This window comes from Homalodisca vitripennis, chromosome 8 (genome assembly GCF_021130785.1).
Source record: "Homalodisca vitripennis isolate AUS2020 chromosome 8, UT_GWSS_2.1, whole genome shotgun sequence".
Lineage (NCBI taxonomy): Eukaryota > Metazoa > Arthropoda > Insecta > Hemiptera > Cicadellidae > Homalodisca > Homalodisca vitripennis.
The window spans coordinates 8,893,063-8,917,160 of record NC_060214.1 but is presented as its reverse complement, the minus strand read 5'-3'; the positions used below and the strand labels follow the sequence as shown (position 1 = coordinate 8,917,160).

At 34.0% G+C, this 24,098-nt stretch overlaps 1 protein-coding gene across 1 annotated transcript in view; it reads right to left on the bottom strand.

Moving 5' to 3' along the window:
- The window catches only part of LOC124367095 (CD63 antigen-like), a 47,351-nt gene extending 25,711 nt beyond the window's left edge, over positions 1-21,640 (bottom strand). Inside the window, exon 1 of the mRNA XM_046823750.1 lies at positions 21,563-21,640. Within this exon, the coding sequence (XP_046679706.1) occupies positions 21,563-21,622 (60 nt within the window). The 5' untranslated portion in view covers positions 21,623-21,640. The remainder of the gene's footprint in view (positions 1-21,562) is intronic.
- Positions 21,641-24,098: the final 2,458 nt, after the last annotated feature.

Genomic DNA, 24,098 nt, shown 5'->3' with positions numbered 1-24,098 from the left:
AAGATATACGTATAAAAATAATGATTAATCTGTCCAGTTTTTAAGAGGCTTGTTAATGAGTTATTTATCACTGGTGTTGCAAAGAAGATTTATGAATCAGTTCATAAGAACAGGAACAGGAAATTTAACAGATTGCAAAGAAATTTCAACACGATTGCCTTTCATGGTGGGACAATTGCGTGCAATTCTTGCACGATTGCAAACAATCCCTCACGCTAGCGCCAACTAAATTGTTTACCACCTGTTTCAACAGCTGTTTTCTTTATTAAGTTAACAACTGCTTTTCGTGAGTACAGCTGTATATTTTTGTTTCACAATTCAGTTTTACCAAGAAATAAAATTTGTGAAAGAAGTAAAAAATACTAGACAGAACTCATTTTAAAGTATGAAGAAGGAATTAAACGTCAATAAAACTATATTTATTTGTGACAGAAAACTTTGATAACGATAAGAAGGCCTGAAATCGTGGGAAGTCAGTAGCCTACGCAATGATTTTGTGAAGCATTATTTTATTGTACATGTTCAGTGTAATAATAAAATGTATTGGAGTTGTAAGTTGTGTTAATATCAGAACTACACGAAAATAGGGTGAAAAAAGTGTTTAGAATTGAATACTAAATACATCATGCTATATACTAGTTTCATACATAGGGAGTTTTCCAATGGTACTGTATACAAATTGTAATTATTTTATATTAACAAAAACCAAGGATTGTAAATCTTCTATTCTTAAATGGTTTTCCATATCTAGGCCTATTCCCTTTCGGTGAAAAGACTGACTTGGATAGGCTGTATGTAATCAAATGTGTATCCAAAAAACAATTTTTAAGTTTTTTGTTTAATTTTCAAGGGGTTTATTTCTACGCCAATGGGATTTTAATTCAGGATACTAAACTGTTTAACGGGAAAACGGTCCAAACCCACTTACAAATGTTTATTAACCTCCCCAGGAATCGAACCTGCGACCTGTTAGAGAGCCACAACCTTACCTCTACACAACGGTGAAGGTCAACCTGTGTTCATATAATTAATTGTAACGTTGGTTGTGGCCTCGATGTATCTCTAACGCTTAAACTAATTTCTTTTAAGTTAACTATGATTGAAATTGAGATTTAAGATTATATTTATAAAAAAGTTGTTAACCAGACTAATGTATTTATGGTTTAGTAATGAATGTTGGAATTGAATCAATGTGTTCAACTTAAAAATAGTTTTTCAAGTGCAAAACATAGTAAAAAACAACATTTTTTACTTTTAATAGTTTTTTAATTGGACGTTGTTACATAATTTCTTAAATTTGCTTTTTTATACGCCTGTAATTTCTTAACTCCAATTTGTCACCAGAAGGCTTCAGAGCCTTAGCTGTGTAAAGGTCACTACCACATTAGTTCCCTGGCCATAAAAGTACGGAAGGAAGTTGTACACTCTGATAAACTTCAAGTAAAGCTGCATGATTGACATTGAATTAATTATTCACTTTTATAATCAGACTTTAGTGAAATTATAAATATTCTACACACAGGTTTGAACATGTGAATGCTTTAAGGATTACTGTAAGGACAGAAAATATGATACATGAATAGTAATTGATTCATTTCCTTGGCTTAAAACAAGAGACGTATATTGTTTAGGACACTTTTTAGGACAATTACTCTTATGCCTGTCCACAGATTGTCTGAAGAACAAATTAAGATATAAATTTGAAATTTTGCATACAAATTTACCTATTATTTTATGCCCCTTTGTGGGGTTTGGCTGAGCGCCAGCGTAGTCTATCACTCTCTAGAACAAAGCTGTAGACTTGAAAACTAGCACTACACTTCATTTCTACATAGGACGAATTGAGTTTCCAAATTCCTCCATGGTATTTCTATCCGTAGCGGGTATAAAACAATTAGAATTCATGCTGTGCGTTGTTAAAGTAACAAACACGTTATCCTGTACTCCTATAACCAATCAATATTTATGGTAATTGGATAACCGTACAAGAATACGCAGCAGTATTGAATGGATGAGTGAGTGATCCTTATCACTCTGTTTGCATGCGAACTTCCCCACAACACAGCTTACTATTGATTATGACTGCACGACGAGTCTGTCATTAACAGACAAACAAAATATGTTTACATCAAGCCATTCACCGTATGACTAAAATGTAAAAACTATTCGTACACATGAATTAAATATTAAATTCATATTGAGAGCTTTAAATGTTTGAGAAAACCCAAAGACAACCCCGTGTTTTGTAAACATGTAGAATATAAATCATAATAAATACAGATAACATAATTAGATAAACGTAAAATAATATTAATATACTATAACATCCATTGTGGCAAATCTTTTAGATTGTCGAAAACGATCCATTACTTTTATTCAGCACCACTTTATTACCTAGACATTTATTTATTACTAGCTGTTTCCCGCGGCTTCGCACGCTTTTCGTGAGCTTTGCCCGTGTATGAGGACTTCTGGTTCAAGTGAATTATATTTCCAACGCCGATGTAGAATTTGGCACAATCAAGGAAATCTGTCAAAAGTGTGTGTTCATAGCCATTTGACACATGTACTTTATTATAAAATGATTTAACACTCATGCTTTAAGTTCAACGAGAAATGTATTTCAAAAACAAATATACATCGCCGTAACGTAGCGCCTTCAAATATTATTTGGCTATTAAGTATACGCAACTACTTCGAATTGCGGTTTATAATGTGCAGGCGCTTTTAAAAATGATCTTTTGCAGCGCCGCCGCCTGTTACATCAATGGGCATAGTATTTAAACCTTCGGTCAAATAGTTTACGATTCTACACACACACACACACACACACACACACACACACACACACACACACACACACACACACACACACACACACACACACACACACACACACACACACACACACACACACACACACACACACACACACACACACACACACACACACACACACACACACACACACACACACACACACACACACACACACACACACACACACACACACACACACACACCACACACACACACACACACACACACACCACACACACACACACACACACACACACACACACACACACACACACACACACACACACACACACACACACACACACACACACACACACACACACACACACACACACACACACACACACACACACACACACACACACACACACACACACACACACACACACACACACACACACACACACACACACACACACACACACACACACACACACACACACACACACACACACACACCACACACACACACGCACACGCACACGCACGCACGCACGCACGCACGCACGCACGCACGCACGCACGCACGCACGCACGCACGCACGCGCGCACGCACGCGCGCACACACACACACACACACGTATATATCAAAGTCAATATATATATATATATATATATATATATATATATATGTATATATCTCAGCAATAGTAAACTTAATGACTACTCAAACTAACCATTTCACTTTACAATACCAGTATTATCTTACAACATGCAATCAGAATAAAACAATGTTAATAGGCTACTAGTTTCTCATTAAAATACGTTTCAAACTTATTAAAAAAAATATTAATGACTCTTGATAAATAAGTTTTTATGTTATTATTAAAATACTATTATGTTATACATATGCTTTGTTACAACATGAATGCAAAATGAATCTAGGATAAAGAAAACGAAAACAATTGGGTACACGTAGGACTTTCTTAAAAAACACTTTTTTACTCTTAGACTCTCACTTAATCATCCCACACACTTAAGTCTTGCAAGGCTTAATTTACTAAATCTCTGTATTTTTAATTTAATTTTTGAGTTCAATTTGTTATAACACAAAAACAATGATGATGTATAAAGTTTGTGTATACAGTGTTCAAAAATGTTAAACTAGATGTGGCCAATAAATCTCTAGTAGGTAGATAATATCATTTCATATCTTTGTTTTTTCTCGTTAAGACTTTTCATGTGATTGACACTTCATACAATCTTCCATTCAAAATTTGTCTTTAACTTATCTGTGGGGTTAAAAAAATTCAAAAGGATTTGGGAAATTTTAACATTATGCAGTTCTTGATTTTAATAATTCTATCTTTACTAACTCTAAAATTACTATAAGTTACAACGTGCTTTATACATCTAAAATCACTCACGTTCATGAAAACAAAATTTTAATTGTGGTTTCTCAAAAATACGCTGATATGTTCACTCAAAACAAAATTTGATTTTTCACAAACTATATTGATGGTTACTATGTTCGTGGCAGAATGTGAAATAGTTGGCACGTGGAAAAAGTTTTTACTAGTATCTGAAAAATAGAAAACTAAGTGGATATAAACCATATTACAAAATAGGGGTAAATCGCTGAATTTCCTAATGCTGTTTGTAATAAAAAAAAATAAACAACATTTTAATGTCAATATACTCAAGTATACACTTGTATCTAAATTGAATTAATAGGTTTAAATACAATTATGAAACATACGTAAATAAATCCTACTTACAAAGTACATATTTTTAGAAAGGGTTTTTTGTATATTTACAAAAGATACAAATACTCAACAACGCTGTTGCGCGCAGCGCACTTTGCTGATCTCACATGCAAACTGTCACGTCTATTCCTAATTTTACTCTCGAGGTGTCTTGCAGATAGATAGACAGACAGACAATCATACAGAATAAATATTTACCCCGGTGGGCAAAAGAGAAATTGTGTAAACTTTCTGAGTTATAGGCTTCAAATACGGCCAGTCAAATCCCCTATCAGGAAAAGTACAACCATAGAACTTAATCTTGTCTATGTAGAGTAAAGTTTCTTGCAAAATTTAAAATCTACAGAAAGAAATGCTCGAGGATATTTTTCTACATGATTATTCCCATTTTAATAGCAGTACTTAAATGAATAGTTAGGCTAAATTCGTTAATATGTTACATGTTACAATGTTTTTTGTGGTTGTAATAAGTTCTACCATCAGTATCAGACTTAGTGTTGCCTATATATAAACGAAGCTTCATTCAGTCCCCACTTTTGTAACAATATTTTGGAAAATACCGTGTCAGAGTGCAGTATCCGACCATTATCATAGTTTAAGTCGTCCATTATCAGGGTGTAAGTCGTATGCAGGGAGTGGGAGGGGAAATCGCTACCGTGATCTGGCTTCTAGATCATCTGAGAAACGAATCCACTTTTTGTACTTTAACAATATTCTGGAAAATGCCGTGCTAGAGTGCAGTATCCGAGCATTATCAGAGTGCAAGTCGTGTGTAGGAAATGGGAGGGGAGATCGCTGTCGTGATCCGGCTTCTAGATCATCTGAGAAACGAATCTACTTTTGTAACAATATTCTGGAAAATGCCGTGCTAGAGTGCAGTATCCGAGCATTATCAGAGTGTAAAACGTATGCAGGAAATGGGGGGGGGGAGATCGCTACCGTGATCCGGCTTCTAGATCATCTGAGAAACGAATCCACTTTTTGTACCTTAACAATATTCTGGAAAATGCCGTGCTAGAGTGCAGTATCCGAGCATTATCAGAGTGCAAGTCGTATGCAGGAAATGGGAGGGGAGATCGCTACCGTGATCTGGCTTCTAGATCATCTGAGAAACGAATCCACTTTTTGTACTTTAACAATATTCTGGAAAATGCCGTGCTAGAGTGCAGTATCCGAGCATTATCAGAGTGCAAGTCGTGTGTAGGAAATGGGAGGGGAGATCGCTACCGTGATCTGGCTTCTAGATCATCTGAGAAACGAATCCACTTTTTGTACCTTAACAATATTCTGGAAAATGCCGTGCTAGAGTGCAGTATCCGAGCATTATCAGAGTGCAAGTCGTATGCAGGAAATGGGAGGGGAAATCGCTACCGTGATCTGGCTTCTAGATCATCTGAGAAACGAATCCACTTTTTGTACTTTAACAATATTCTGGAAAATGCCGTGCTAGAGTGCAGTATCCGAGCATTATCAGAGTGCAAGTCGTGTGTAGGAAATGGGAGGGGAGATCGCTGTCGTGATCCGGCTTCTAGATCATCTGAGAAACGAATCTACTTTTGTAACAATATTCTGGAAAATGCCGTGCTAGAGTGCAGTATCCGAGCATTATCAGAGTGTAAAACGTATGCAGGAAATGGGAGGGGAGATCGCTACCGTGATCCGGCTTCTAGATCATCTGAGAAACGAATCCACTTTTTGTACCTTAACAATATTCTGGAAAATGCCGTGCTAGAGTGCAGTATCCGAGCATTATTAGAGTGTAAAACGTATGCAGGAAATGGGAGGGGAGGTCACTACCTTGATCCGGCTTCTAGATCACTTAAGAAATGAATCCACTTTTGTAACAGTATTCTGGAAAATGCCGTGCTAGAGTGCAGTATCCGAGCATTATCAGAGTGTAAAACGTATGCAGGAAATGGGAGGGGAGATCGCTACCGTGATCCGGCTTCTAGATCATCTGAGAAACGAATCCACTTTTGTAACAATATTCTGGAAAATGCCGTGCTAGAGTGCAGTATCCGAGCATTATCAGAGTGCAAGTCGTATGCAGGAAATGGGAGGGGAGATCGCTGTCGTGATCCGGCTTCTAGATCATCTGAGAAACGAATCCACTTTTGTAACAATATTCTGGAAAATGCCGTGCTAGAGTGCAGTATCCGAGCATTATCAGAGTGCAAGTCGTATGCAGGAAATGGGAGGGGAGATCGCTACCGTGATCCGGCTTCTAGATCATCTGAGAAACGAATCCACTTTTGTAACAATATTCTGGAAAATGCCGTGCTAGAGTGCAGTATCCGAGCATTATCAGAGTGCAAGTCGTATGCAGGAAATGGGAGGGGAGATCGCTGTCGTGATCCGGCTTCTAGATCATCTGAGAAACGAATCTACTTTTGTAACAATATTCTGGAAAATGCCGTGCCAGAGTGCAGTATCCGAACATTATCTGAGTGTAAGTCGTGTGCAGGAAGTGGGAGAGGAGATCGATACCGTGATCCGGCTTCTAGATCACTTAAGAAACGAATCCAGCTTTGTAACAGTATTTTGGAAAATGCCGTGCTAGAGTGCAGTATACGAGCATTAGCAGAGTGTAAGTCGTGTGCAGGAAGTGGGAAGGGAGATCGCTACCGAGAATCGCTATCTGAGAATGAATCCACTTTTGTAACCACTCATGTGTTCATTCCTGTCACTTTGTCTTATTGGCTGAATGTTGTGGGTATGCGAGATAAAAAAACTCAGTCTTTTATTTAAGGATATTTCTGCAAATGGTACTGAAACTTAGCTTGTACAAAAATTTAGCATTTTTATTACAATTACAATTTTATTACGATGGTATCGTAAGTGCGTACGTGGCAGTATTTGATGTCATTGCTTATTTATATAAACACTAGCTGTTTCCCACGGCTTCGCACGCTTCTGGTTCAAGTGAATTATATTTCAAACGGCGATGTAGAGTTTGACCTTGTTGCCACAATCAAGAAAATCTGTCAGAAGTGTATGTCTATAGCCATTGTACGCGCACAACGCACATGTACTTTATTAAAAAGTGGTCTAACACTCAAGTTTTAAGTTCAGCCAGAAATTTATTTTTAAGACAAATATACATAATAAATTAGCGCCTTCCAATAGTGTTTGGCAATTTAATATACGTAATTGTCTTGTAGTTGCAGTTTATAATGTGCAGGCGCTTTGAAATATATATAAATGAATGTTTGTGTGTATGTCCTTTATGTTAAACTTATCACTTTAAATACTTTTAAACATTAAAAACTTTTAGTAGTGTAGATTCATTGGGGGTGTCTCGTTTAAAAGATTGCATTAATATTCATACAAAGACTTTTCTATAGTCATTGTTGGTTTAAAAGAAAAAATCTGGAACTTATTTACACTTTTTTTAACGATTATACACTAAATAAATTTGCTGATACATATCATGTTAATAATATCTATTAGATGAGACATCTCTTATATTAAAACGACAAAAAAATAGGGGTTAAAAATTTGTTTCAAATATTTCTTACGGAGTAAAACTCAAGGTCGTTTCAAGGATACTATACATGCGCATAGCTCGCTGCGCAGAAGCCATGATGGTTTGCATAGAGTAGTCTGGGAATGTTCTTTACAATGTACTAAAACGCAACCTAGCTCTTCGTGAAATCTATGGAGGCATTTCCCTTAAAAATAGGAATAAAATAAAATGGTCAGCCGTGCTAATATCGGTGGGGAGGGGATACCGAAAGGGGTAAAATAGAAAATTACCTAAAAATCACCTTATTTGTCTCTTTATCTCGTTGACTGAAGATGATATAACTAAGAAGTTTTTCTCAAATTTCAAGGTTAGAGTTTTTTACACGAACTTAATACGCAGAAGTTAGGTTACCATACATTTTGTGCTCTACTTTAAATTTGGTGCGACAACCTGGTTGGTCTCAGGCGGCAGTATTTACATCGCTTGAATTTCAAAACTAGTTCAACGCTACGGTAAGTGCCTAAATGTGTATGGTGGCTATGGTGAAAAATAGTGTTTTAGTGCCACTTTCAAATGTTTATAATACAATTTTCGTCTTGTACTTTGTTTTTTGTTTATATAAAAACGTATACTACTTTCTGGATAGCCCTCGTATTATTGACTGTTGGTTTTGTTGACGCCCACGAAGCATAGCGTTACTGATGATTGATATCTGTTTACAGGAAATTCTGTCGAATTCAGGACTAAGCAGCACATGGCAAATTGGCTTTCACCTCCCAGATTGGAAGGGTGATGGCTGGGTTCATAGCCTAAAACACTACCAGCATATTAAAGTATTGTATTTTTCTAAAATTTAATATATTATATAGCCTACTGTACAATGTCTTAAATGTTTTGTTAAATTGTCAGGCCCATTCTAAAATATTTTTAAAGCTACAAATTTTTACAAATGGTACAGCTATTTATTATAAATATCCTCCTAATTAGTAATTTTATCCATATTTGAGCAATTACGTAAAATGTACAAAAACAGATTTAGGATTTTTATAACAATGTTTTATATTTAAAACTTTGTATTAATTCTTACTATTTTCACAAAACACATCTATAGCGAGTATAAATTATATGGAAATATAGATTCATTAAAAACGATCAAATCAATCAATATTCTCTAGGAATAAACAGGTTTATTCAAATCCAGATAAAATTTTTTCATTCATTCGTAATTATACATATTTCCTTCATGACTTTTTACTCCAGTGACCTGACTCCGACGCTTGAAATAATAATGAGGAAAATGAATATATATGGGTTTTTTAACCATTTGCGTTTTAAACACTGCCATATAAGTTATACGAGAAGTTAAGCTATAATGACAGCAGAAGAGTAGACGGGTTCTAGGAACGGCTCTAGTAGCTTTTATGACCCCCATAACAACCACTTGCAAACCCTCGATAGCATCTCTGTTAGCGAGTCATGCCACAGTCCTGTACTGCATGGCTTTACCATATCAGGAAATTGATTTTTAAACAAGGAATTTCCCAAAAATGTTGCATGATGTGATTGCTATTCAGAAAGAAGTGATATGAAATATTGTTATTTTATAAGATGGAACAATCCTTATAAAGAAAATAGTCCATAATCGATCCTAATGCTTTTTATGTCTTAACAATGTTTAGGGTAGAAACGCCTCAAGAACTTAAGGCGAGTTTGAAACATCTAGGTTACCTGTCGTAATGAAATAGACTTTTAGTTGGGCCTTGGCTTCAGCTTAGTTCAAACCAATGATTTGGTGGAGGTATGTGGATATTATCTTTGTTGTTTTTCCATCGAGAGATTGAATAGAATGAGCTTTTGAATCACATTAATAGTACCTATTTCTCCTTCCATCCGCCTCACAGTGGAAGTGGAAGTCTAAAATAAGCTTTCTTTTTTGGATGGGTATGTATTAAGAGATAGGGAAGTGTTTAAGACTACTGTTTTCCGGAAAAAAGTCAGGAAATTGTTTTAATTATTAATCAAACCATCAAAAATTTGTCAAAGAAGGAGTGGTCTACTTGTTATTTCGTAGAGCATAGAGCTTATGCTCAGATAAAGATGGATTAAAAGATGGTTATATATATATATATATATATATATATATATATATATATATATATATATATATAAAAGTAAATAGGGCAGAATGAAGTACGGAAAACATACTAAGACCGGAGTAAATTATAATGGCCATAAAATAATTCGAACCATTCTGATATATTTACAGGAGATTTTCCGCCATGACTGTAGTTCTTCTATGGATATCATTGGCCTTGAGATCGACTCTAACCTATCTTTCCACAACCATATCCATAAAGTTTCAAAAAAGCTTAGTAGTAGTCTGATTGTCTGGCGCAGGTTAGCCTCGTTCGCAAGTAGGGCATATTACGGTTGCTTCTACACGTACTTGAAATATGGATTAATTATTTGGGGTTATGAATCCTCCAAGACTAAATCAATATTCTTTCTTCAAAAGTGGGCCATACGTGTCATTTTTGGACTCAGCCGATCTCAATCATGGAAAGGTATTTTAAGAGAAAATTAATTTCCTTACTTTTCTTAGTATATACAATCTGGAATACTGGACGCTTACCTTTAAAAATAAAGACTTGTTTCCAATAAAACAAACAACTTCTAACCTCCGAGGATATATTTCCTCGGCCTTTCCAAAACATAGGACATCCTTCTTTGAAAAACATACGTTTTATTCCTGCGTCAAGCTTTTTAACCACTTGCCCGCAAGGTTCAAAGAGACCGCCAATTCAGGAATAAGTTGAAAAAGTTTTAATTCTAAAAGAATACTACAATTTGGTTTTTAATTGATTACATTTTTTTGTTTTAAGGTATTTTATTTAGTTGTAGTTATTTTATGTAGTGACGATTGTTATGCAATTTACATTGTCAAAAACAATAAAGAACTTTGAGTTTGAATACAATTTTTGACAGATTTTCTTGATCGTGCCAACAAGGCAAGCTCAGCATTAACGTCAGAAATGTAATTCAGTCAAACCAGAAGTGCTCATACACCTGCAAAGCCTACTACATTGCGTGCGAAGCCTCGGGTAACGGCTAGCATTGCTATGCATATACAATCTGATACCGTGTGTGGATTTGTTTAGAAAATTCCAAGATTTATCTAAATGGACACTTTGTACTCATACAGGTTCTATTTTAATATTCAGAACCAAATGAGGGACTGAGGATGTAACTGATAAGGTGACCTTGAGACTAAAACCTCCCAGTCACGCCACTTCCACCTTCGCACCAGTTTGTCAGCTGGAGTCCGAAATACGCGACTATGAACCTTATTGTAACTAGAATCTCATTGGCAAATAACTGATATTGAGATAGGAATTAAGGTTAATTGTACTAAAAGAAGTAACGGTGTTTTAACTTAGATAAAAAATAAAAACATCTTTAATAACAAATGAGACAGAAATAAATATAAATAAAGGGTTACAATTGAAAATAATAAAACAGCACACAAGTGAATATTTTATTACCACTTCAGTAGTTTCCAGTTCAATAATTATAGTTTATTTATTAAACAGGACAATTAGGCGTTTACTAGTCTTAAATGCCCCATCATACAACACTAAAGGCTATCAGAACTCAAAAGTAATATCAAATTCCAAATTTGTCACTAGATGAAGTATTTGGATCCACGTCTTTATAAGTCATTCATTAAAATTAAATTTGTACTATTTTATGCCGTATACGTTGTTCAACGTAATTTCATTCATTCATAATCAATGCCAAGTTATTTAGTGACTCTATTAAGGAAAAACGTATTATAAGGTAGAACTAGTTTGTAATTAAGTATTCCGGTATTATATATGATATAAAATGTTGTGCAAGCTATAGAAAGGGTTGGACCTCTAAGTATAGTAGCTTACAATATTTTTGTCTCATCCTAAATTTATTGTTTGTGTTAGTTTGTTAACAAAGCAATGTGTCAAAATATAAGATATTGTGGGTCAACCGCAAAAGAGTAGGAAATGTTAATTTATTGATGATATGCAAAAAGTTTTAGATAAAATATCAAGTCATTGTTATATTTTTTATACCCAAATTTTGATTTAAATAAGATACACAGCCCCTGCACAGTTAATTACATTGCCATAAAACCTTTGTAAATGACGAAAGAGACTTGAAATGATCTAGAAGCTTCTTTGTTTGAAGTTTGTTTTTAACGATGGAAGGATTGTGAAGGAAAACAGGGGTTTCCGAACATTTGCCGTCGTTCAGTGATACAATACAATCAGTAACACTACGTTTCGAGATCTGCTATCTGATCTCTTCTTCAGGTAAATGACTAAACTAATGCATGACTAAAACCTAGGTTAAAGAAAACAAAACATACGAGAGCGTTGTGACACGCCTGTTAGTAACAACCCCGTCGTTTGTCTATTCCATGCACACTAACTCTAAAACATGCTCTTAGTAAAAACTAATCACTACTTATTAAAATTAGTAAGTAGTTTATTTAATAAGTAGTTAAATTTAATATTTTTAACCCTTTTCATACCTAATCAATTCGACCTCCGCCAAAAGTAGCGTGGCTTATAAGGAGTGTTTCTTATGAAATATTCTTCTGTCGATAATGTAGAAGCAACAGTTTTTTTTTGTTTTTTTTTTTTTTTTTTAAGAAAAACTAGTTTTGTGCTTAAATAGTGCAAATTAGCACTAGACTCTTAAACTTTAACTAAGAAACACAAATATATATATATATATATATATATATATATATATATATATATATATATACATTCATTAAATCTGTATAAATGGCAATAGCCGAATTTAATTTATTTCAATAAACACTGAATCGCAAAAAGTACTTGCTCCGCCGGGACTCGAAACCCGGATCTCTCACTTGCCGGGTGAATGTGCTACCATTACACCACAGAGCCCTCACTTTTTACGATTCAATTATTTTGTATTTGGCAGTTTCTTTCACATATGTGTTTTAAATAACCAAACTAACATATGATCGGAAGACCAAATACCTGTCAAATGACTTTTATTTACATTCATTAAATCTGTATAAATGGCAATAGCCGAATTTAATTTATTTCAATAAACACTGAATCGCAAAAAGTACTTGCTCCGCCGGGACTCGAACCCGGATCTCTCACTTGCCGGGTGAATGTGCTACCATTACACCACAGAGCCCTCACTTTTTACGATTCAATTATTTTGTATTTGGCAGTTTCTTTCACATATGTGTTTAAATAACCAAACTAACATATGATCGGAAGACCAAATACCTGTCAAATGACTTTTATTTACATTCATTAAATCTGTATAAATGGCAATAGCCGAATTTAATTTTATTTCAATAAACACTGAATCGCAAAAAGTACTTGCTCCGCCGGGACCTCGAACCCGGATCTCTCACTTGCCGGGTGAAGTACTTTTTGCGATTCAGTGTTTATTGAAATAAATTAAATTCGGCTATTGCCATTTATACAGATTTAATGAATGTAAATAAAAGTCATTTGACAGGTAATTTGGTCTTCCGATCATATGTTAGTTTGGTTATTTAAACACATATGTGAAAGAAACTGCCAAATACAAAATAATTGAATCGTAAAAAGTGAGGGCTCTGTGGTGTAATGGTAGCACATTCACCCGGCAAGTGAGAGATCCGGGTTCGAGTCCCGGCGGAGCAAGTACTTTTTGCGATTCAGTGTTTATTGAAATAAATTAAATTCGGCTAATTGCCATTTATACAGATTTAATGAATGTAAATAAAAGTCATTTGACAGGTATTTGGTCTTCCGATCATATGTTAGTTTGGTTATTTAAACACATATGTGAAAGAAACTGCCAAATACAAAATAATTGAATCGTAAAAAGTGAGGGCTCTGTGGGTGTAATGGTAGCACATTCACCCGGCAAGTGAGAGATCCGGGTTCGAGTCCCGGCGGAGCAAGTACTTTTTGCGATTCAGTGTTTATTGAAATAAATTAAATTCGGCTATTGCCATTTATACAGATTTAATGAATGTAAATAAAAGTCATTTGACAGGTATTTGGTCTTCCGATCATATGTTAGTTTTGGTTATTTAAACACATATGTGAAAGAAACTGCCAAAATACAAAATAATTGAATCGTAAAAAGTGAGGGCTCTGTGGTGTAATGGTAGCACATTCACTCCGGCAAGTGAGAGATCCGGGTTCGAGTCCCGGCGGAGCAAGTACTTTTTGCGATTCAGTGTTTATTGAAATAAATTAAATTCGGCTATTGCCATTTATACAGATTTAATGAATGTAAATAAAAGTCATTTGACAGGTATTTGGTCTTCCGATCATATGTTAGTTTGGTTATTTAAACACATATGTGAAAGAAACTGCCAAATACAAAATAATTGAATCGTAAAAAAGTGAGGGCTCTGTGGTGTAATGGTAGCACATTCACCCGGCAAGTGAGAGATCCGGGTTCGAGTCCCGGCGGAGCAAGTACTTTTTTGCGATTCAGTGTTTTATTGAAATAAATTAAATTCGGCTATTGCCATTTATACAGATTTAATGAATGTAAATAAAAGTCATTTGACAGGTATTTGGTCTTCCGATCATATGTTAGTTTTGGTTATTTAAACACATATGTGAAAGAAACTGCCAAATACAAAATAATTGAATCGTAAAAAGTGAGGGCTCTGTGGTGTAATGGTAGCACATTCACCCGGCAAGTGAGAGGATCCGGGTTCGAGTCCCGCGGAGCAAGTACTTTTTGCGATTCAGTGTTTATTGAAATAAATTAAATTCGGCTATTGCCATTTATACAGATTTAATGAATGTAAATAAAAGTCATTTGACAGGTATTTGGTCTTCCGATCATATGTTAGTTTGGTTATTTAAACACATATGTGAAAGAAACTGCCAAATACAAAATAATTGAATCGTAAAAAGTGAGGGCTCTGTGGTGTAATGGTAGCACATTCACCCGGCAAGTGAGACAGATCCGGGTTCGAGTCCCGGCGGAGCAAGTACTTTTTTGCGATTCAGTGTTTATTGAAAATAAATTAAATTCGGCTATTGCCATTTATACAGATTTAATGAATGTAAATAAAAGTCATTTGACAGGTATTTGGTCTTCCGATCATATGTTAGTTTGGTTATTTAAACACATATGTGAAAGAAACTGCCAAATACAAAATAATTGAATCGTAAAAAGTGAGGGCTCTGTGGTGTAATGGTAGCACATTCACCCGGCAAGTGAGAGATCCGGGTTCGAGTCCCGGCGGAGCAAGTACTTTTTGCGATTCAGTGTTTATTGAAATAAATTAAATTCGGCTATTGCCATTTATACAGATTTAATGAATGTAAATAAAGTCATTTGACAGGTATTTGGTCTTCCGATCATATGTTAGTTTGGTTATTTAAACACATATGTGAAAGAAACTGCCAAATACAAAATAATTGAATCGTAAAAAGTGAGGGCTCTGTGGTGTAATGGTAGCACATTCACCCGGGCAAGTGAGAGATCCGGGTTCGAGTCCCGGCGGAGCAAGTACTTTTTGCGATTCAGTGTTTATTGAAATAAATTAAATTATATATATATATATATATATATATATATAAATATATATATATATATATATATATATATAATAATAATATATATATCTATATATATATATCGTATGGGGGACAAAGGCAGCTATCCATAAATAAATAAATTAAAAATTACAATTTTAAAAAGTACGTAAGAACAAAGTTCTTGAGTCATAAATTAAAAATAATATTAAGATCTCCCGTCACAAAGCTAAATCCAAATTACTGAGACAGTTTAGAAACACAAATGTTTTCAAGACACCAGATATTTTGTAAGTTCAATGTGTATAAGTTAGTGATAACCAAGGTTAATGTGGTGCCATAAATCTATTTTGAGGTTAATTAAGGATGAGCGGAAGACCGGTGTTGTATCCTTACAATTATCTGATCACGACGCTGTGCCTGTAGCGTGTAACTGAGTTGATCAATAAGGGCTAATTGTTACCTAGGAGCTAACACAGACACTGATATACGGATGGCAGGGCATTGACTCTGGTATTGAACATGTGTCAAATCAGCTACACGATGGCTTTAGAGTTGAAATTGTTGTTACACTAAACCTGCCAAAGTCAGTCATTCTTGCCTTATTTCTTCCTCATCCCTTTTCACTAATATTGCAATAATAATCTCAAGCTGCTGCTGTTCACCGTAGCGTAGTGGTAAAGCTCCGGCTCTCCAAACGAGAGATCGCGGGTTCGATTCCCGTGGAAGGTCTATAAAATATTTGTAGATGGGTTAGGATCGGTTTCCATTAAAAAAGTCTAGAATACTCAATTTAAGTGCAATTGGCGTTGAAAGAACTCCCTAATAAACAAGTACGGCTATTTGTGCTTCAAATACTGTTGTTTATTTCATAAATATTGAAAACTGTAAATTGTTCTTAAATATATATATATATATATATATATATATATATATATATATATATATATATTTATGATTTCGTTATAAACGCATTTATATACTACATAATATATTATGTTAATGTCGTAAATTATTATTTTAATTGGCAAATTATAGGGTATATTATAACATTTAGTTTTGGATAGAATTTGTAACAATCCTATCTTTATTGATCCTTATCCTATATGTTGATTGATACGTTGTTTTGTTAGTTTTAATACTACTTTAAAAATTATGTTTTACAATAAGAATACACATCCTACTTAACTAAAATATACTTCGAAAAGCACCTTAGGAATACAAATTTAAATTCTACTTTGATAAGTCCAGTGGCTTTTGAATCAAGCAATAGTCAAATACCGAAAATTGTAGCACTGCAAGGGCTCGAAAGTATAATTTATAATTTAGGTTACATGAGGAAAGAAAATGTGTAATAAATATGAAGGCCAACAGTTCTATGTGTTTAAGTAGTCAAGTTCAACCACTTTATTCAAAGAACAGTTTAGAAAAAAACGATGAATTAATTATATGTATATTGTTATAAGTACGCAGAATGCAATGTTTGTTGTTATCTCCATAAATTTAATCTAGTTTTAAAAATTGTTACGATTTTAATTGAAGTATAGTAACTATCTTTTCATATTAAATTCATAGCCCTTTAGCATTTCCTTAAACACAAAAAGTAGCAAAGATTTTTTATTAATCGTTCCACGTGATATTGTAATTAATGTATAAACATTAAAAATTCACATTTTTATCTTCGGCCGTTTTCATTTGGTCCTGATTAAAAAATGTCGTAAACTGTTTAGATAACTATAATTACACGTGGTTTTTCAACATAACTTCTTAAAGTTGATGAATTTAAAATTAAACAGATTTTAAACCTAAATAGATTACCTTTGAACTTTAAATACGTACTGACATAGCTTATTGTCTCTATCCATTCTCCACTCATGAAATTTAAGTGGAATTTTTCTGATTATAAATATATAGTTGAAAAATATCTTACATTATTTGAGTAGATATTAAAATTAATTAATGAGTGTGTTCAATGTTATTGGTCTCAAAGTTGGCAGAACTGAGCATGTTAGTGCCAAAAGACAAAATATATATTTATTTAGTGTGTACTAAAAGATTTTGTTGTTACAAATGAATACGTACCGTAGCTGTTTACTAGGTTGTCGTGTATGGTTAATGATACTAAGGTGTAAGGGAAGGCTGTAAATAAATTGGTTAACTTTCATTCAATAGGCTAATATTAGACCTATACTGGGGTTGATCAAATACAAGGTTTATTCACCTTGAAAGAGAAATATGGAATGGCATATAAATAACCGTCAGAAGCTTTCTATTGGCCAAATATAGTTTAATTATGAAATTATTTTTCCGAATAAAATGATTAATTTCTATTACTCTTATAAGAAACGTAATTATTGGTTTGTTATTACACACTAATTTCTTTATTTAGATTAATCTATATCTCTTTTAGTTTCAAAGAATGTCTGCAAAGTAGGCTACAAAATCCACGTGTAAAAAATTATTTTGTTTATATAAAATTTAATACATTTTAGATTAGAGACAGTAATTGGAGGGAAAGTTAATTCACATTTTAAATATAACCAATATTTATTGTATGAGCTATTTGAATTGAAAGCCTTGATTAGGCAAGAAAGATATGATCATACAGGTAGAGAAATAGCGATAATTTAATAGTGATAATAATGTTGAATATAAAATACTGGAAAAATAAATTGGAGCGATAGTACCATGTCAAAATATATATTGACTTAAAATTAGAGGGAAGATTTAATAAGAGTAAACACTTTATGATATTTCACTGCTAATGCTCACTATTATTAAGCTCTTAGCCTTTTCAGTGGTGTTTATGAGTACATTTTTATATAGTCCTCCTTAATAATAAAAAAAACCAGAATTGCTCGATTTATTATAAACAATTTCATTTTTATCACTTATTTTTTGTATTCTCTTGCCTTATTTAGGTCTAAAAGTAAGCATCACGCCTTTTTTTTTTCCCCTTTGGTCACTTTTATCAAGCACTCTCTCTTCCTCTTTGTATCCACGACCTTAAAGCTTAATAGATAAATCAATACAATCTAACAACTGAATCATTGAAATTAATTTCCCATTTTCCCAGTTAAAGCGTACTTGGAAAATGGTATACCCTAAGCATATACAAAGACAAAATCAAGCCAATATTTCTTGCATGTCTTTATGGAGTAAACTAAAAATTGTGATTTAAATAATATTGTCTAAAATTGTTTTTCGACAATAGGAAGATTGTGAAGGAAGCAGGTGTTTTTCGGACATTTACCATACTTCAATGATAGAAGAAATCAGTAACACTACGTTTCGAGATCTGCAATCTGATCTCTTCATCAGGTGGATAAATAACGTAAAATGTAACTACGATCTAGTTTAAATTAAATTTAAAGTATCAAAAAGATTACGGTCGGCCACAATATGGTTGTGAGAAGTTCATCTAGAAAGAACGAATAATAAAAAGGCCCACTCGCGTTTCCTGTTTTGCCACCATCTTGTTTCTACCTCAATGATCGCTATTTACCTCTGGTCAGTTCTCGGTGGTTGGTTGTTAAAATTAAAATAACACGTATCTTTATTTCGGATTTAATAGTTATTAGGGTTTTGTTTTTATTAATTCCATGTTTTAGAGTTGGTATGCATGGAGTTGACACACAACATGGTTGGTATGTTACAAAATCGTATATTATGTTTTGAAGATTGAAATCCACCCTCTTCTTCAGATGTAAAAAACCGTAAAATGCATTTATAAACTACTAATACATTAATAGACAATGAATTGTGGTTATAATTCCTGACTTAAGCATGTCGTAATATTTGAGTAAAATTCCAAAAAAACTACAAAATTGGTCTGCATTAACTGGGAATGCGTGAAAGAGCAAAAAAGAATTCCACTCTTGCAATTGGACTGGCTAATTAAAAGAATCTGAGATATTTTATTACTAAGTAAAAAATAAAACGTTTAGGGCAAGTAAAATCTATAATATTGACCCAGTATTGTGAAATGGGGCATTCTACTCTTCGAATCTAAGTATCTATATAATTCGAAACGTGAAAATTGTTGAGCATCTGTGCCCCTGTATTAAGGTTAATTGTTATATTTAATATTTTGAAAAATGTACTGTTCCTTTTTTAAAAGTTTTTTTTTATTGACGATGGAAGGTTTGAGAGGGTAGTAGGGTTTCGGATATTTTGTATAATTAGTACTTGTAAAAGAAAGAAAAAAATAATAGAAAGGACATGTTTGATTTAGTTTTTATCTCTTTTTTCCTTTCTTTTTTAATGTACTGATTATCCTCTCACCTGAAGAAGAGATTAGATTTCAATTCTCGAAACTTTGTGTAATACATTTTCTAACATATGTCCGAAGTCCTGTGATCGTTTAAATAGCTTTTTATCTAAAAATAGCTTACTTTTAAATACATGTACAGTAATGAAATTAGAAATACAGTAGAATAATTACGAGGTGATGGATATCAATAAGATTTTGATGCGCGTTATTGCAACCACTTTAACCTAGAGTTCAAAAAATTACTTATTCGTTATTTTTAGCTTTTTGTACTCGTGAAGGTACCTATATTAAATCAATTTGACATTACTTTATTGTTATATTTACCCGAACAGCTGTTAAGCGAGCAACTATGAATTTTGTAGACTATAGTCGGAAATCCATGAATTTTTTGTTGTGGTACCCCTCTTGTTCACCGTAAACGAGTGGTCCAGGCTACCCGCAATTTTACCATGGCAATTTTAAATTCCTAATTATTACATAAAAGATTATTCAGCTAAATTTCACTGTGCCAATTTTGCTTCAAACAGTCAATTACCTTGGTTACCAATGTCGTGCATGGCCATTTAACAAAAATATTATAAGTGAGGTAAGGGGACTTGTCAACCCATTTGTGTGGTTTACCAAATACCATAATTATAAATAAATATGGAGATTATTGCTCCTTTCCATGTAATATAACTTCTTCCAAAGAAACGCGTATAGTTGAAGAAGGAAAATACTGTATGTGGTTTTACCATGCTGTTTATACCATTTACTTTTATAACGTCTAATTCTCAATTAATGCAACAAACTGTAAAATGCTTAAGACAAGGAGAAAATTAAAAGTCAATCACTGGTTCATCACAAGTTATTATTTAAGAAGTAGATTCAGACCAGTAGCGTATACAGAAAATTAGCCTATTACTGGGGGGGGGGGGGGGTAAAATACTCCCCAAAATAGAGGCTCAGGAATCTTCTCCTAGGAAATAGTTGAGCCTTAAGATCTCTACATGTTGTAACTTAAAATAAACTAATGGATGCAATTTTAATGTATGTCTTTAAAGCTTTCGGGAGGAGGGCTTGAGCCCCCCATGAGCCCCCTTATATACGGCCCTGATTCGGACCACTATTAAGGTAAGACCTAGTGTAAACTATGTTTCTCAAAAAAAATTCGGACTAAATATATATATTAGTATTTGTAAGTAGCACCATTGACTATGTAACAGTCTATGAAAAGATATTGCACCGAAGCTAAAATCTGTTGCCAATCGAAACGTAGTTGTGCGCGATCTAGCGGCAAACCAAATAAACATCAATTATAAATTCACCATATAGAAGTATTAAACACGCTGTTATAGAATAAAATCTGACAATAAGATACCCAATATTTAAATTTAATTAGTAAAAGTGAGGTAATTGCTGTAACATTGAAATTGATCAGCTCTCTAAACGAAAGGTTTACTACAGTAGCGCTATCTACGCTTTACGGGACAGAATTAGTTTAACTTAACAAAATTGCTGACACACACATGTATGCAAGGTCTATCCTTGTAAAATCAATGGTGCCAACCCAAATAAAAATAAAATCCCACATTTTAAAAATATGAGTTTAAATTTTGAAAGAAACTATCCTTTAAGAAGTAACACATAGTTTTGATAGGATATACTACACAAAGAGTTTGATAAATATTTACAAATAATTAATTATGTAAATATTTTAAGAACGTGAGAATATTACCGCAAAAATGAGGTTGAAAGCGAATAGCAGGTACTTGATGATGTTCATACCCCACTCCATGTTGGACGTGTGAAAGTGGCCAAAGGTAGGAATAAACTGGCAACAATGGTACCTGTGGAGTTACCTTTGATGACAGTTGGGCTCCAATTGGCTGACGGTTGCCTGGCAACCGAGCCTGACGCGACAACAACTCTCACCCAACATCTGATTGATGTTTAGGCCATTCGATTATGACTGAGCAGCGTGTGTTATCTTTCCCTCCGTGTAAAAGAGAGTGGAATATTTTTCTGACATCTAGAGGTGTTTTTATCGGGTCGAAACATGTTACATATTACATTACATACGAATCTTGAGTGCAGCGGAATCTGACTTGACTCCTTGAATCTGGACAGACATCTAAAAAAAGTCGGTGACGACAAAAGCGAAATTAAATCTTTACATATTTTTGACATCATGAGGTACTTAGACTAAAATTCAAGTGTAATTTACGACTTCGAGGTCAGTACATTGAGAACTGTCGATGTGACAATACGTTTCGTAAACATTGTCAATCCGATCTCCCACCAAGTGCGAAATACGCGGTTTCGTCCGTTATCTCGTTTGGAAGGGGAAAACTCCGGTTTAGGTTTATAATGAAGTTATTGGGGCTAAACTGAACGTTCAAATTTAATCAACCCTCCCTACCATAGCTACGTTATGTGTAGAAAACTCGGTTGCTCCACCGTGCTTAGAGGTCATATCATTAACATCAAAGTACAGTCAGTTGTGCTCCTAATGAGACAATGAGACTAACACTTCACCTAGGATACAATGTATTTTGTGACCCTAGGTGTTTGATGTCGAAATGATGTAGAGTTCATTTTGAGCTTCTTTATTGCCGATTTTTTGGATCTCTTCAAACGAACATGACTCCAGATTCCAAGAGTCAAGTCTAAAACAAGACAGCGTCAGATTCCAGATGGACTAGGAGGAATGTAAACTGGAGCTGAACTCAACATTCACAGCAAATTTTATTTTATCTATTTATGTAATAAATGCAATAATTTTGGCGTAAATGGGTTTTTAGACGAGATAAGAAAGTGTACTATACATTGTAGAAGCTCCTTTCTTATTGGAATTTCGTAATTAATAAAAAAAACACACTCTAATAATACAATTGTTTTTGTGTTAAATGCCTTTCGATTTCAAAGAAAACATCATCAGACCCTTAACTGAAATTAAAGTGGTTACAACAATAATACAAACAATTTTTCACTTAAATACAAAGTCGTATCATTAAACTATACAAGAAGATAATATTTTAAAACCAGGAATGTAAGTCTACGTTTATATAAAAAAAAAAAAATATTTAATTAGATAAAAAACGGTAACTGTGGATTTTGAAAAGGCCCAGGTGGAAAGACACAAATAAAATAATAGTATTGGAATGTTTGTTTAAAAATTAATTAAAGTGTACTATATTTACCTTATGATGGCGGAAATAAAAGGGAAGGGGGACAGGAATGGGTTTTTTATGGTTCATGTGAGATGTACTTCTTAAAACCATATTGTGACTCCGCATTGGTTTATTACAAATATCTGATCCGTTTGATACTTTTGGTTTCTCTTTAGTTCATTTTTTAGAATTGGCAACCAAAGCGGCCTAATCTCGATTGATTGGTTGGTCTGCCAATTTATGTATGTTGCCTCAATTAATTTCCTTTTGAAGAAATGTGGTTTCCGATGTATTTTGTTGGCTTCATCCCAATTCATATGATGGTCTTCGGACCAACAATGGTGTGCAATTTTTGACTTTTCTGTGAGACCCTTTCTCGTGTTTTCTTTGTGCTCTTTTATCCTTACGTTTAGTGGTCTTTTTGTCTCGCCTATGTATTCCCTATTGCAACTACATTTTATACTGTAAACACAGTTTTTGGAATCCTGTGTGCCATTTTTTGGTTTTGTTTTTACGAGACTTTGTCTAAGAGTGTTGTGTGTTTTAAACGCGGTTCTAATGTTGTACTTTCTACCTACTCTTTTAATTTTCTCCGATAATCCCGGCACATAAGGGATTGACATAAACGCAAATTTATCACAATTCTGTTTTTCTGACTCAGGAATGATTCTTCTGGTTCGTTTGCACTTATTTATTACTAATTGAGGGTATCCATTGCTTCTGAGATCCGATTCAATTTTCTTAAATATTCTTCTTTTAGTCCATCTTTATCTGAGCACAAGCTCTTTGCTCTATCAAACAACGAGTAGGCTACTCCTTCTTTGACAGATTTTTGATGGTTGGATTGATAATTTAAATATTTTCTTGTGTGTGTTATCTTTCGAAAAACAGTTGTCTTAAGGACATCCCTATCTCTTAATGCACACACATCCAAAAAGGGAAGCTTGTTTTGGACTTCCACTTCCATTGTGAAGCGGATGGAAGGAGAAATACTATTAAATTGTATCGTTGCCATGAAAACAATAATATTAAAAATTGTGTCATACGTTGCAGTGACTTCCCGAAGCGTAATATACAGAGGACAAGATATAGTATACACCG